At 34.7% G+C, this 17,026-nt stretch overlaps 1 protein-coding gene across 1 annotated transcript in view; it reads left to right on the top strand.

Annotated features, from left to right (window-relative positions):
• ZPBP (zona pellucida binding protein) overlaps positions 1–14,697 on the top strand; it is a 29,509-nt gene extending 14,812 nt beyond the window's left edge. Inside the window, exons 4-8 of the mRNA XM_074573585.1 lie at positions 3,131–3,274; positions 5,170–5,388; positions 7,161–7,237; positions 8,878–9,055; positions 14,572–14,697. Coding sequence (XP_074429686.1) covers positions 3,131–3,274; positions 5,170–5,388; positions 7,161–7,237; positions 8,878–9,055; positions 14,572–14,663 — 710 coding nt within the window. The 3' untranslated portion in view covers positions 14,664–14,697. The remainder of the gene's footprint in view (positions 1–3,130; positions 3,275–5,169; positions 5,389–7,160; positions 7,238–8,877; positions 9,056–14,571) is intronic.
• Positions 14,698–17,026: the final 2,329 nt, after the last annotated feature.

Raw genomic sequence — 17,026 nt, 5'->3', positions numbered from 1 at the left:
GGAGTTGGGGTTATTCATCCTGGAGAAGAGAAGGCTCTGGGGAGACCTTACAGTGGCCTTCCAGTACCTAAAGGGGGCCTACAGGAGAGATGGGGAGGGACCCTTTATCAGGCAGTGTAGTGATAGGACGAGGAGTAACGGTTTTAAAGTGAAAGAGGGTAGATTTATATTAGATATTAGGAAGAAATTCTTTCCTGTGAGTGTGGTGAGGCACTGGAACAGGTTTCCCAGAGAAGTTGTTGATGCCCCTTCTCTAGAGGTGTTCAAGGCCAGGCTGGATGAGGCTTTGAGTAACCTGATCTAGTGAAGGATTCTAAGTATAATTATACAAGGGTATGGAAAGTTAAGGAATTTAGGTTCCATAACATAATTTTCACAGGAATAGCTCTGTCTTGCATCCTTCTAATTCCTGAGGATCCTTCAAAATGGTCTAGCTTCCTCTCTTAGCATGAATTAAAATTAAAAAAAGAACTTTTGTTCTATTTTAAGTCATGCCACTTTTTACTGACTCCAGGCAACCTCTGAACTTGATCACATTGTTTTCTGTCTGTCATGCATGTGAAATGCCTCTTGAGTAATAGTGGCATATTAAATCATTTAACATAATTCACATCACAAAATGTGATGTAAAATCCTGCTCACCTCTCTTACTGGACCTGCTACAGAGAAATAACATGGAAAAAATATTAGATTTAAGAAAAGGGTGGATAGCTTAATCACTTTTAAAATTTCATTGTAAAGATATTTAAAGTCTGTTTTGTGAACCCAAACTCATCTGAGTAGGCAGTATTCTTACATATAATCCCATGGAGCAAGGCATTTTAAGTGTGGTTTCTTTTATAACTCTAGGGGAAAAAAAAACCCAAATTGATAACATAACAGGCTCTTTGACTTCATGATCCAAAAGGAGATTCTTTTCACACAGACGTACCATTAAAATAATTAATGTTTACTATGTAAAAATTCTGATCTTTTCTGGTATATGAAGCGTTCCTTGTTCAAGGTATGATAGTTCAGTAATGCATTTTATAAGTAGCATAGCTGCCTGTGATATATCTTAAAGGTGCTCCCGCTATCCAGGCAACTAATGGGGGTGTTGCTTTTGGCCTGCACAGGGCAGTTGCATATGCCAAAGATCAGAACTATAGTTCTTAAATCTATGCTGTTTTTCTGACAATATTAATCTCACAGCTATTCCAGCATACAGTAGCAAATGACATTCTAGTTTATAGATTTAGCATCCTGAGTAGTTCATCATCAGATTAAAAACCTCCTCATCATACAAAAAATGAAAGACAGTGTGCCATTAATGATAGAGCCTAAGCTGATACGGAATTCCAAACCATTTTTTGGTTCAAAGAATTTGCGTTTCCAGTCTTTTTAATGGTACTCTTTTTTACCAGCACTTGATTTTGTTTTTTTTTAAACACAGTGATATATATGACAAAATTAATTAAAAGCTTAAATGATTTATTGAGGAACAAAGTTGTCCTACACCCTTCTGCCAAGTATGTAAAATGATGCACTTCAGTTAGGCTATTTTTTCCCAATATCTTTCTTAAAATCACATACCAGGAAAATCAGTGTGCACCTACAGTAACATGTTAATTTTAATAGTTTGTGGCTTTGAAGTAAAGTGCTTGATTTTACTCACCACATTTTTTTTTGATCATGGTCTGGTCTTTGAGTGCACAAACTGGATTCCTTTCGGATGAAGCTAATTGGAAAGGTTTTCTTTGAGCAATGATGTGTGCTCAATCTGTAAAACCAGATTAGGACTGGTTTGAAGTAAAAGCCCTAAGATCCGCGCAGTATAGATCTCATGTCCTTTGCATTGATTTTCAGTCTAAAAATATGCTGCTTTTGCACCACACTAATTGTCTAAGCTTCCATCATCTACATAATACGTATAAATCACGATCACAGAATCACGGGATTTTTCAGAGTTGGAAGGGACCTCTAGAGATCATCTAGTCCAACTCCCCTGCTGAGGCAGGATTGCCTAGAGCACATTACTCAGGACTGCATCCAGGCGAGTCTTGAAAGTCTCCAGTGAAGGGGACTCCACAACCTCCCTGGGCAGCCTGTTCCAGTGCTCTGCCACCCTCACCGTAAAGAAGTTTTTTCTCATATTTGATCAGATGTTTAAAAGACTTTTTCTTGTCTCTGAAAATGGAACCAAAAATCCAATTTTACCTTAAAGTCTATTATAATTGACTCTAATCTAGTGGTTCCCAATGTTTTCTTTGACAGCTGCCAGCAAGATGGGCTGCATATTACTATTTGAGAAACCCATATCTATATTGTTACTGCCTCAGGACTTTGCAAGTCAGGAAAGGACTCATCAAGTGTCACCATATAACCCACATGCAGCCTACATGGGACAACTGTATGGCTCATTATCAGTGCCCAAATCTGACCTTAAATATTGCTTCCCTTTCTCTTAAAAAACTGGTTAGAGAGCCATGTGCATGATTTGGCCTTTGAAGTAGGATCCTACTTCCTCTCTCCCTTGAACTAAGGAGTTGTGTTAAGACTTTGGCCACCATAACAATGCATATCTTTCCATACAGAAGGATTATTTTACAATCTTAAAGATACATGATTCTTATTTTGGCATATACATGTAATTTCTTTGGAAGGTCTGTTATGTAGTACTTGCTTAACTTAAGCTTCCTGTCGTGCCTACTTTGAAGTTTACTGCATGTTAAACATGACCAGCAGCTAATTCATGAGGCAGTTCCTGAAGACTGAAAGGTTAGTAGTCAGTTTGACTATATAGAGGTATAAAAAGAGATTAGTTGCCCTCTTTATCCTTTTTTTCTGGGAGTTTTTGACTCTTGGAAGTGGTTCTTGGAGAGAACAATAGATGTCTGAGATCAAATAAAAACAGGTTTCTAGGACTGCTTTCTCAACCAATACTTAAAACCACAGCAGTAATAAGGCATATTTGTGTAATGCTGAACTGAGTGACACACAATCAGCTTCAGTTTCTTAGTGCTGTGTCTTCAGCTGAATCCATAATATTATTATTTTGTCCACAGCTTAATAGTAAATAACCATTTGGACCCTTACTTTCTGCATTTTCTCATGATGACAACTAAATTTATTTCATTATTGTGTTTACTAGAAAATAGCAGTGTGGAAATATCACCAACAGGAACTTTAATATTGAGAAACTTCAAACTGAGTGGAGTTTACACTTGTTCCATTTTTTATAAGCTAACAGCAATGCAACCTTATAAAAACCTCTCAATAAAATATCTTATTTATGGTAAGTTATCAATCCAGGTAAGTGTGTTGTTGCCTTGGAAAAGTTTTATTTTTAAAAATACATGTTACTATTTTTAAATAAATAAGCTTATTTATAATTTAATTTGCAGAGATAAAGACATTCTCTTTCTCTGGAAAATTGGTTTTAATGTTAGTTACCACCAGGCAGTTCATTTAATGTCATTTACAGAACTTTAAATGAAGCCAAGTGGCTGACTGAGAAACTTATGAATACAGTTCTTTTTAAAAAAGAAACATAAAACATAATGAAATGTAACAAATTGAATAGGCACTAATCCTTAATAACATTCAAATAGTATAATTTTAAACTGAATTATTCTTTATGAGATTAATTTTAGCACAGCCATATGGATTTATTTCACACGTTAATGCCTTTATTATTACCTGATTGTGTTTTTTAAGAACATATCATTTAATGATGTAATATTTGTAGCTTATTCTTTCCTGTTCTGATTACATTTCATTCTGTCAGCAGGTAAAAAGTCTTTGATAAAGTGAAATATTGTAAAAGCAACGTCATTTATTCATTACTAGCTCCCTTTTTCTTCTTTAAAGGATATTTTATTCTTATGGAGATGTAGGCAAGAACTATGTCTGATTGTGAATTTAAAATGCATACCAGTGCTCATTTAGAAACATGGTAGAGCACAATAACCTAAATTAACCTCTGATGTAAATTAATTTTACTTTGGCACAGTAGCCTTCATACAGAATAACCATGACTTTCAGCAACCAGCTTGCTTTACAGAACTGGAAAGGAAAAAGTTTCTCTGAAACAGTTTTGATGGAAAAGGTTACAGTTTTCAGTAATGCAGACTTACATCCTTCAGTAAGGATCCAATCTGAATGTTAGCATACAAAATGCAAGTTTCGTACATATATACAAAAACATTCCGGAAAATGCAGAAGCAGGGGAAAGGAAATGGGGGAGGCAAAAGCCAGATAGAGGATCTAATGAGCTGTCTTAATTGAGTACCATATTTTGGATGTTCTGCTTCTTCTGTCAGCTGGTTTGGTATCTATTCCTTTGCTCTTTCTTTCCTGCTGCCCCATTCTCATTTCTGTGATTATACGCGTACCATGACCCCTGTTCTTCATTCTTTTACTCCTGTTTTCTCTATAACATTGTGCTCTGTTGATCTTCAGCTTTGGGTAAGTAGAGTGGTTATGAAGTAACTAGAAACATGCATTTTATGGTACATTGGCTTATTTGTAAAAGATGCCCAGGTGTGCATTTAGCTTCACAGTAAAGGTGTGAAGCTGATCCATCCATAAAAGTAAATTACATACCTATATGGAAGCTTTTTCAACTACTTCTGCTCACAGAGAAGGAATTCCTGTTCATCTTATTAGCTGCATCTACTATTGATCTCCGGGGAAGAGGATTCAGTTTTTAAGCCATTTAAAATACTTTTGTGGTAGTTGACTAAAAAATATGTAATATATTACTATAACTGGCTATAATGCGTGAGATGAAATATTGTGCCACATAATAAAGGGTATTTTGTATGCTTCTTAACCTTAGTATTCATATTCCTGATCCCTTTACTGTAATATCCTGTTGGTTAGTAGTCAGTTTGACTATATAGAGGTATAAAAAGAGATTAAAAAATTAAATTAAAAAATTATAATAAGAAAGAGTAAGACTTACCTATGGATATAAGTAAGAATGTCAACTTGTCAAAATCTCTTAAGTGTTTCCAACTGGCCCAGCATACACTATTTCATCATTAAAAATTCTCTGGGGGGTGCAAAATTAGTTTGGTTTATAAATTGAGGATTTAAATTGGTAATTTTATTTTCAAATACACCAGTTATTTTTCTTCTTTTTACTTCATATATGTTCCTCATAATCTTCCACATTTTTCCCCGCAGCTTATTCCGATCCTAAAGCTTACTATGAGTTCACAGCCCGGTATCACGCAGCCCCCTGCAACAATTATTATAATGCTTATTTTGAGAGAACATTGATTCAGATACTAAACAAACTTGTTGATGAACTTTCTTGCGAGGTTACATTAATTAAGGCTGAATGCCATCATGTAAAAATGCAGAGAGGGGGTCTACAGAATGAAATCTTCTTTACATTTTCAGGTAAAATTGGCCTTGCTTTTAAAGAATGGTTAGAATTTTTATAGTTAATGAAATGTATTTACTGCTTATATGCAGAAAGTATTGTAAGGGTTTAATAATGAAGTTTCTTGATTGTAAAAATGCTTTAAAGTATTGCACGTGAAATTCATGTCAATAGCAAAAAGACAGTGGATCTACTCAAAAGTGCCTATTTTACATTATTTCAAAAGAGCTTTAGAAGATTTTGTAGCTGTGGATGGGTCAATATTTTTTAAATTTTGTATCATAAAACATTGCCATGATGTCCCTTGTTGCACACTAACATAGGAAGGAAAGTTATACAGTGTATTCTGTAACTCCCCACATTACCTTCATCTAGCCATCTACAGCAGGTGTATAAATCACTCCATGGATGTGCCTTGTTTTTTACAAACAGCTTCCAAATGACAGACTAAGGCTGGATGTCTAATTTTCAAGAACTAAAGTTAAATGAGATGAATGTCGTTACTTTTCTTTGTTTAAGTGGCATCAGTAAAAGAAGGAGATTTTGTAATTTTCCATTTCTTTAAAACAAAAGGAGCCTAAAGGAGACCTGGTGTCGTGGTTTAACCTCAGCTGGCAGCTAGAACCACGCAGCCACTCACTCATTTTCCCCCCAGTTTGGCTGAGAAGAGAATTGGAAGAGTAAAAACAAGGAAAAAAACCCTCATGGTCTGAGATAAAGACAGTTTAATAATGGAAGCAAAAGCCTCACACACAAGCAACGCAAAATAGGAAATTCATTCACTACTTCCCATTGTCAGGCAGGTGTTCAGCCGTCTCCAGGATAGCAGGGCTCCATCGTGTCCTGCTGCCCCTTTGATACGACCCAGTGATAAACTGCACGTTCCTAATTACCTTGAAGTCTTATAAAGTACTTGTGATTTCTAAGTAGCTTTTGGTGTTTCAGAATTACTTCCATGACAGAGGTAGATAAAGCTTATAATATAAGGAGCTAGCTAAATTCACATATTAACAGAAAATTTTACTCTTAATATGGCAGCTTACTCTAATGTCAGTTTGGAGAGCAGTCCAGCAGCTTAGTTAACTATTGCCCAGGCTTTCACCATAACATGTCAATACTAGTCTGTTGACAAGGAATGTGGATCCATGCACGTTACTAAAATATAACTACACTGTTTCTTCAGTTTGAACTTGAAGTCTTCATTCAGTTCCATGTGTCTTAGGCATTCCTACAAGAATGTGAACGGTTGAGTTTGTGAGGCTCAGGAACTGATATGTTTGTGCAGGCACGGAAGCAGGAAAGATCTTTAAAAGCGCTAGATATTGTCTTGATTGATTGTTCTTGAGAGAAAACTTGAGTCCATTGCAGAAACAGTCAGAAACTTGAAATGGTAGGGTTGCTGGATGGCTGTTTTAAAACCAGAGTCTTGATAAATCCACAACAGCAGGCAGGTAATTAGAGAGGGAGTAGCTTATTTCTTTTGAAAGGATTCATATATATATAAATCTGGGAAGAGTCCAGAATTATACATTTCCTTGCCGTTAGAATTTACAAATGAATGACAGTTCCCATAAAATATTTAAGTATACCAAAAATTAGACATGTAATGTCTGTAAGAGGACAAGCTCTGTGATTTCTTTAAAATTTTGCAAGTTAGACATCTGAAATATGGTAAAAAATCCTAAATACTTGCATCAGAACTGACTAGAATCTTAAAGTAGTAAATCAAAAAATAAATGTTGATTTCATTGACTTTGTTCTTCTATAAACAGATTGTGTTTTGTTGCAGTTGCTTCCTTAGACAGAGAAAAACACAACAGACTATGTCAGGAAAGTGCTTGCGATGCATTTCATAGACTAAACAAGGTACAGTAGATGGAGGAATAAAAAGGCAACTAACATCATAAGCTTCTCTCACAATAAAGTATAATAACATAGAATATGAAACATACTTTAGTAAATTAATAAACTGATAAAAAAGTTTTAGTGGATATAAATTGGTATCAGTTAAAATTTCTAATATTCCATTGCCATTATGAATAAGGCAGATCACACTACTAGTCTATATTAAAGACAGTATATTAAGAGTATGAAAAGTGGGAAGACAGTCGGAAAACTTTCAACATGTGCTATCTTACAAATATCAAATACGCTGTTTTGCAATGGGAGTGATGGAAATCATCACTTCAAAGTGATTTTATTATTGATCTGGCAGAATTTTAGCTGCTTGCAGGTGTTTGGTTTTACGATAGAAAACCAGAAGCCAGAGTCTTGTTTACTAGGTTAAGTGTTAATTCAGAGGTTCTTAAAGGGTAAAGGATAAGGCGGAAGGGAAGGACAGGAAGTATACTAAGAAATAGCAGGTATGCAAATTATGCATTGGGATTCCAGCAGGGGGGTGAGGGAGTCTCAAATAATGTACTTATTGAGCAGCTTCCATCCTGGCCACTGAAAAAAACCCTAAATTTGTGGGGAAAGCTCATGGTCAAAGTTCATCTTTTTCATACAGACAAGAGAATCAAATTAAGAGAGCATGAATAAATCTGTTTTTGACAATTTTTGTGTGTACTGAACCTTGCAAACCTATTAGAGGTGTTTTTCTTGCTTTTTCTTTTTAGCTTTATACATAATTAAGCCCTGTATACAAATGAAACACTGGATATGAAGCATTGATACTTCTTACTGTTAGACTTTGTCAGATTGCCCATGAGTCTGGTTTTAGTTACATATTTTATATGTTTTAGCCAGTTAAAAGTCACATTTTTACTTTTAACTACTATGACTTAAAATCTTTACAATTCCAGTGGAAGACACTTCATAAGAAATGGTCCAAAAAGTCCAGAGAAATAAAAAATAAAGGATTTTTAAAAATAAACGTTGCCTTTAGCTAGGGAGATGGAGCAGATGAGATGGAATAGAGATCCCTTGTATCCTAATATTTCTATGATGGTGCTGCTGGTTCTGCACTGATTGAAAGGAACATTTTTCCTATCTAGGATTGTATTTGTGCAAATCTTCTGAGTAAAGGAATTAGTCTTCTGTGATTATATTTGACTGATATAATAATTATAAGCCCCTTATTTAACTTGGCTTCAGGACACCTTTGGCATTTTCTTTTTATGGAATAGAAATAGCTAATAAAGATGAAAAATATGTCTGAAATACAGGTGGACTTAAATAATAGTACCTATATAGATGGGAAAGCTGCAAGTCTGTTATGTCGGGCTACGTATGTCTAATGTAGGCAAAATTGCCAAAGATTAGCTTCTAAAGTTGTATTTGTACAATCCTGAACACTTTCAAAGACAGTAACTGATCAAGGTTTATCTAAATTGAAACCACCATATCCAAGAATATGATATCGTCCTACTGTTTCCATTCAGCTACAGATTTAGTGGTACATCCTTTAAACCTTAATCCTAACTCATACTCACATTCTTTTGTCTTCTCTTGTATTCTGACCTCTTTCCATCAAAGATTCTGAAAAAATATTTGTTTCAATTTAGGCAAAACACCTTATAGAGAGATTTTTTAAGCAACAAGTGGAAGTTAGCAGAAAAAGTTCTGAACCGTTGCCTGAAATATATTACATAGAAGGTACTCTGCAAATGGTGCAGATTGATCGCTGCTATCCAGGGTATGGAATCAATGCTCTAATACATCCAGACTGTCCACAGTGTTGTGGTAAGTGAAAAATTCATTTATTGTACAAAGTATTAAATACTGTTACACTGTTTTTTGCTCTGATTGAACTCAGTGCTTTGCTATTTAACTTTATAAAATTGTTACGCCATACTGTTTTGGGCTGTGATCCTGTCAAGTCTGTCAAGGTGACCAGTACTAGATCAGGTTAGTACTTGGGTAGAACTTTACTTAGACCTTGTTGATTTAGATTTTAAGCCAGACCCACAAGTTCTATGGACGGATTTAAATTAAAATCAATCAGATTAAGTTCAGACCTCTACATAGCAGTCAGGTTTTTTTGGAGTTAGCATAGGAAATCTGTAATCTGACATGGTATGTTTCAAGTGCTGTTTTACACTGAGACAAACAAGATAATAATGCTATGCTTTCATCTAATTACAAACTTAAATGCTACATTCCAGATCTGAGCCAAGTAAGAATAATAGATAAAATAATCACTCTCTATAGCTTTGAAAAATAAAGTTAAATTTGTAAATATTTGTGATCCATTTGGAAAAATAAGGAAAGGGGGAGACTAAATTCTGGTAATTCTATTTTTGTCAATTGTCAGATTAAAACAAGGGATATTATCCTCCTTAGATGCTAAGGAGCAGAACGGTGTTTTAAAGAGTGGCTTTACCAAATTGCATTTTGCCCAAGAAAAGGTTATTCATATGATTCCCAAATATTAAGCCTGAAGTCTCAAAGGAACTTTCGAAGACAGACACATAGAGAATCAGTCTGTAGTCAAGCTTTTGACAGACATAATTTCCTACAGACCTAGAAATGGTGAAAGAAAACACTGGATTACATATTGAACAACAGTTTACAGAATGCAATACACTTCAAAAAGAAATAAGAATATGGAAGAAATAAGAGACGAGTCTAAAATTGCAGGACATGTGAAATGTTTCCATATGTCATCTTCTTTCCAATTTTGTCTTCCAGCAAAAAGTGACAAATATCTGTAAAGGATGTATATAAATACCAAATTTATTAAATTTATTGTAATACAGAATATTGTTGCACATGATTTCAAGGAAAGTTACATGAAAATCAAGTTTTGAAAAGCATGACTTCTTTAGGATCATTTGTTTTGTATAGACTGTAGTGTTGTTTTTTGGTTTTCCCCCAGAATATCTTACTGTATTCTAAACTAATTTGTATTCCTTTTTTCTTCAAAACACAACTTTCATCTTAGCTCTCATGGCTGTTTAACATACATGGTAAAAAATAATACTATTTTCATTGCTGCCATACTCCTTTACCTCCTGCACTAGACAGAAACACGACATACCACTACTCCAGTGTCAACCCAAGAAGCTGATCCCTGGTCAGCTGGGATAATAACAGACGTGCCTTTGGCAGATACAGGGACAAGCTTTCACATCTGAGGTACAAAAGAATCTGAAACAGTCAGCCCTGAAATTTGACTGCTTACTACTTCCCATAGTTGAGGATGTCATTCTGTCAGCATGCTCAAACATACACTCATTTCCTTAGTTGACCTCTTAGTAAAATTAGTAATTTCCTTTCCCAGAATCCCAAACACCGTATCATAGGCAGTAAAACTGCAAGGGTCCTCTGCTTACCATTCTACCTCAAAGCAAGAGATGAGCTTCAGTTATTCCTGACAGATATATCCTGCATAATCTTTAAAACCTCAGAACATAGACTACATAGACCACCAAGGAACTATAACTCGGTATGCTACATCCTCACCATTGGAAAGCATTTTTTCTAAGGTATTTATGTGATTTTCCTTGATGTAGTTTATACCCGTTACTTGTTGTTCAGTAAATCTGGAAACAATACTTTGTCTTTGCAATAGCTTTTGTATATCCTAGAAGACTCTAACTACTTTCTCTTTCTGATACCGTCTTCATTGAACTAGACCACCTCAAGTTCAGTCTTTTTGGTCATGTTTGATAGACCTCTCTATTCAGCCTGATTACTGTCCACTATAGGTTCTCTACATTTGCTTTCAATGCCTCAAACAGCTTCTTCTCAGGCAACCATGCTAACATGGGAGAATTAGTTGTGATTTGCTATGATCCCTAGATCTGTTACTTAAATAGAAAATAAAGTATTTTCCCTCCGTCTTTGTTAGTGGGGGAGCTTTTTTCCAAAGCATGCACTTACTCATAGAAACATTTTGATAAACACATTTTCATGGAAGTACAGCAGAGTTCAACTTCTTGGGTTATCCAATAGTTTCCCTTCTAGTTGCGGGAACCAGGTCCTGTAATCCAGTTAAAACAGTTTTAAGGTCCATTTTAGAACTATTTGTGAGTTTCGATCTCTTTGGTGACTCTTGTTTTGCAGTTAGAAGATCAAGCTTTCAATCTAAATTAATTCATGGAAGGTTCATACTTACTTGCCCTGATAAGGAGAATGCCCTTTAGCTTGAGTGGATTTTTTTTGTCTCCTATTTTGTAATCAGAACAAGTCAACTAATTTCTATCATCTGCTTTTGGAAGAGTTTGCATTCAGCAAACCAGTATCTGACATGCCCTATTTTGAGTTTAATTTTCTTGCACAGGACTGACTAGAATTTAACACGGTATTTCAGATGAGGTCTTACCAGTGCCTTTATGTCATTAGTGCTTTTCTTTTGGTCCTAAGAACCTCTCTCTCATAGGATGTAACAGTAGCACGCTTCCCCTTTTCATTGTGAATGATTGTGCTCACAGTTCTCTTCAATCAAACAAATATACAGGCCTTTCTCATTCTTTTATTTCTTCGTGCCTATTTAACTCTTGTCCTTATTGACACCGTCTTCCAGTTTTCTTGTCAGCATAGTTCATCGGGACTTTTTCTGATAATCTTGTTACTGGAAATATTTAGTGAAGTCGAAGAGCAAGCTCACGAGCTTTAGCAATTTCTCTCCAACTCTTTATTTCCCTTTTAAGCAGCATTCAGTACCCTTTTTTAAATTTCATTCTAATTGTAGTCTTCTGTAGTTTATTACATTTGTATGTGCTGCCATATCAGGTGCTTTCAAATTAATTGCGTGATTATCTTCATTGTAAAACAACATCAAATTGTATTATTTTCCGCTTACCTGCATGTTTCAGTGTTCATGAAATCTTTACATAGTATGGAAGTCTGATCAGCTGTTCTGTGTTTTCTTCTTTTGCATCATACTATATCCTTATTTGTTTCCCCCCCTCTGATTTTATAAATGGTATTAAATATTGAGCTATTGTCTCTCATTCTACTCCCATTTTCTAGGCTAAATCTCTTTCTGAATTAGTTAAAAATGTTAACCTGATTAGTCACTGTGTGATGTATATATCTTTAGAGAAATCTTTTTGGCAGAAAACATTAGTGGTAAAACATACCAAAATTTTGTTCATCAGGTACCAGATAAGCCTCAGACAGCACCATTTACTGAGTGATTTTGTAGAGGCAATGACTTAAAGACATGGAGTTACTGCTGAGTAATACTCAAGCAGTCTTGAATAAATAGAATTGATGAGTACAAACATCTTAGAAATGATTTAATAAGAATTGATCTTAATTTTAATGTTTTTCTGCTTTTAAAGCCCTGCTTTATGTTAAATAAAGCACATTATTCCAGGATAAGTTAATTAAACATTTTTGTAACAGCTACATTTTACTTAAAATAGGCAGCTGAGTCACTTTCACATCGTAAAAATTTCTAAGTGTAATTTTTCCACTTTTATAATTCTTTTTGTTTAGTTTTTTTGTGTTTTTTTTTTTTTTTAAATCAGATGTAGCTGTGAGTTTAATACAGTACAAAACATCATCTGTTTCTTAGGGCTTCTCTGGAGACCCTGTACTAGCTTTATGAAATATTTTTTGTCCTGTATCATTACTCTGCAGAGCTTGATTTCTGTGGTATTTTTAGTAGACTAGATACTGAATAGTCAGTTCTAATTTGGTTTTCTTCAGTTCTTTCTCACAGTATGTTGATTATTTATATTACTGAAACATAGTAACTTGAAAGTTCAAAAGTAAATACATTATTCAAAAGAATACTGAAATAGTCCTAAAAATCAGAAGAGTGCAAAATGCTAGTTATCTTATAGGATAAAAGAACAAATTAAGATGTATGCATTTCAGTTTCTGAGGTCTGAAATGTCAAGTATGTAAAATACCCTGTTAAGACAGAATATTTTGCTGTTTATACTTTCAAACTGAACATATAACAATAGGAGTTTTCCATTAGTGAAAATATTGAAACAAGTGAAGTTTGCCAGTTCAAAGAAACTTTCCAGCATCTGGATAAATAAGCTGCAGGTCCCTACTTCAAATTCCTTTCTCCTTTTCATGCTTTCTGCTAGATAGCGAACAGATGGCACTTCTAAGAAATAAACTTTTTAGCCCATTGTAAGAGAAGTCTACCTTGCTCCAACTGAAAATTCTGGACTTACTAGAATTGTGCCTATAGCCTTTAATAGAAAGAGTAGAATTATTCCTCTGGTACACAAGATGATTGATTTTCTGGACAGAAAGGTTGGAAAATGCCTTTAGTTACATATATTTGTAAAGCTTTCTCTTTCCCATGAAGCCATCTTGGGTCTGCCTACGCTAATGTAAAAAGAAGGCAAGGTTTTGACATCATCTGCAGAGGACTCCTCTCTTACATTTTATAAGACCTCTAAAACCCTCTTCAATGAGTAGCAGTGTCAAAAAATGCTAGGCAAGCTAATAACAGCCACTGGGGATCAAGTGAATCCTGCCAGCCTCAACAAATGAAGACAAACCAAACCAAATACTGAAAATCCCGCTGCAGGTTTGTGCAGTGGTGACTAAAGAGTCATTAGTAAGCCAGGCAAAACCCAATAACCAGGTAAGCACCAACTCTGCAAAAGGAAGGAAGATCTTAACTACCTCTGCATACTAATTCTGTTAATTAACGATCTATCCTAAAGAAAGGCTGCCAGAATTGAAGTATGATTCAGGATTGTAATAACCAAATAGTTCAAATTCTGCTTTTTTTCTGACAAGAGCAAAAATATGAGTTAGTCTTTTGTGATGAAGTCATTCTGCAGGTGACTGTGCAGACTTCATCAAATGGCATAACGTGATCCAACAGGAAAAAAATCTTTCATTCAGAACACACGTTCTGCATCATACACTGATTTCTGGTTTTATGTACTATTTTTGCGCTACTTTTTAATAATTACCAAGCTTAGATTTAAAAATCTTAGAGCTTTATTTTGTCTTGTGTTTCTTATACAAGCAGCTATAGCTTTTTATTTAAAACATTAATGGATATAGGCCATATTAAAATGTAATTGATGGACATATCCCCTGCAAGTAGATGGAGTGAAAAGTGATGAAGAGAAAAATATGGTGTAATAAATAGATGATGTATAAAATATATACAATTCTTTCATGATCAACTCACAGAGTGCTGGAAAAAATCTGATCTTTTTTCAAATAGATAAAGATGCATTTTAAACATTTCAAATGTAATTTTTTTTATTAATATCACTTAAATTACACATTTTTCCGTGTTTTTTTTTATTTTTTTTTGTCTACAGTTGTATGCAGCCCAGGATCATATAATCCCAGTAATGGAATTCACTGTCTTCGGTGCGACAGCAGTTTGATATATGGAGCAACAAAGTGCTAATGGCTGAGGGACACGCACTCTTGCAATAGCTCTTATGTATTTTAACAAGTTAATATAAATAAATATTTTAAAAATGTTAACAGCTTGTTTTGGTTACATCGATAGAATACACTTGTTTTTAAGAAATAATGATCCATCAGCATATTGGTAAAATGTTTTAGGTCATACCACTTAGGACTACTTCATTTTTAAGGTCTTTATGATATATGCTAGGTTAATAGCAGTAGAGAAAACTAACTATTTAAATCACAAGAAGAAGATAAAAAAAGTATTTTGCATGCTTAGTCCTTTGCTGACAGACTCAGCTGCTCTTGACATGGACTGGTGTAAGGTGTCTGTCTATATTGTAGTTTATATCTACCCATCCATTCAGTCGTTGGTGAAGATGATTATAATGAACAACTCACTGTGTACAGCCAGCACTGAGAGGTCATGAATGTTGCAATGTAGCCTCAAATGCAAAAAAAAAAATCCTAAAAAGTTTTTTTCAAGGTGAATTATGGTATCACTACTGACCGGATGGTAACGTCTTCCCAAAGAGTGTAAAATTTCACTTGGGCCAGTTGCCTGTTCCACCCCTAAAGACACCACATTGAACATAACACTCTTTTGCTCTTACCTGAAGAAAACAAACAGCAACGTAAAATACCATAGTACTTTTTATGACACTCATCTTCTTTATTTTTGTAAGACTGTCAAGAATTACTAAGTGGTTGCCTGAATGCATTCCTTGTCATTCGCTAATAGCCTTATTTAAGTTCGTATTTTGTAGCAGAATCCCGTTTAAAATTCTATTTGTTTTGTATCTGCAGAGCATACCCCATGAAAATTGTGACGTTTTAAATAAATATACAGTGTTTATGCTCTTTTTCCACTTAGTTCTTTTTTCAATCTAGCTCACATATAATAATGAGCTAAATGTGAAGGACATTTTAAGCTCGTCGTATCTGGAAGATGGGGTTTGTGGGTGTTTGTTTTTTCAGGCATATCGGACTGCAGGTTTAAATATATATGTCTTCAGGAACTATATATTGAAAAAAGGAATAAAAAGAAAGACTGTGCTACGTCTAAGAAGTAATTTTTAAATATGATGCGTTATGTATCCTACTAATATACTGTTTACGTGACAGAGCCTGAAGCTCCAAATTTATTTGGAAAAAAAAGAATAACATAAGCATTATTAGGTTTCTGCAGTGACAGTTCATTGCTCAAACATTACTATAAACAGTGTAACTAGCAGAATATATAAAATAGCTATTTTTATCAAATGCCCTTTGAAAATAAATAGCTGGGAAAGAGCGTATTAAAAATGTTTAGCAGTTAAGAAATTAAACACTATTTAACTGTAATCCATAGAATGTCTAAAGGCTACCTATTCCTTATTTTCATGTGGTGATTAGAAATGAACAGACTACGAACGGGAAGGGTCGTTACATTAGGCTGAAGCACTGCACGTCCGTATGTTACTTCTATAATTTCCCACTCACAACAGCACTAAATTAGTTAGCATTAGTTTGAGTTATTAATGGCTGAGGAGAGAGCATAGTATGCGGTACTGTCTTTGTGAAAATAGTTTGTTTTTGTTACAAAAACCACTACACCAGGTAATGTAAGCACATGGAGCTTCCTACACTGTGGATAGCAAATTAATTTAAGAATTACCCTCTGAAATGAATGCAGCTTTTTAAGGCAATAGCAGTATAGACTAGGCAGCATTTGGACATTTTTATGTATTTACTTTTCTGTTGCACATCAGAAACAGACCTGGTTGGCACACCATCAATTAACGGCATTTATAGAATTGTATCTGTACTTTGAGGGAGAACAATAAAGGTGATGGAGTTTTCACTGGGGTATTATAGAGACTAGAATATTGGCGTCTCTATGCAGACATTTATGGATTTTAGCAGAGTATAGAAACAATTTTTTTTGGTCTTCCTGACAGGTGAAACTCACATTAATTCACAAAGTTTGCACACCCTTAAAGACTTACTGGAGAAAGTAAAGTAAGTGGTTATAAAGGTTTTCTTTACACAAGCATTTATGAGTGTTCCCTCTCGTTCACTGACTGCAGTCAAGTACAAATGCTTTACTATAGGTGCATTCTGTAGAAGAAATCCTGATCTCAGTTAACAGCATTAACCTGGGTTTCTGTATTATTCATGGTTTATGCTAGCGTCACCAAGAAAAGAATTCTCATTTGTCAATGCGTACAGGCTGTATATATACAAATATACGTCCCTCATTGCTAAAATATTTTTGGTTTCCTCTCTTGTTTGGTTGGAGTCAGGAGAAAGGAATTTATTTGTATATAAAACCATAGAAAAAAGTTTTCTTTGTTTATCTAGTCCCCAAAATAATTA

The sequence above is a fragment of the Larus michahellis genome, chromosome 2, assembly GCF_964199755.1.
Source record: "Larus michahellis chromosome 2, bLarMic1.1, whole genome shotgun sequence".
Classification (NCBI taxonomy): Eukaryota; Metazoa; Chordata; class Aves; order Charadriiformes; family Laridae; genus Larus; species Larus michahellis.
The sequence above is the reverse complement of the archived record's forward strand: the minus strand, read 5'-3'. Positions and strand labels throughout refer to the sequence as shown.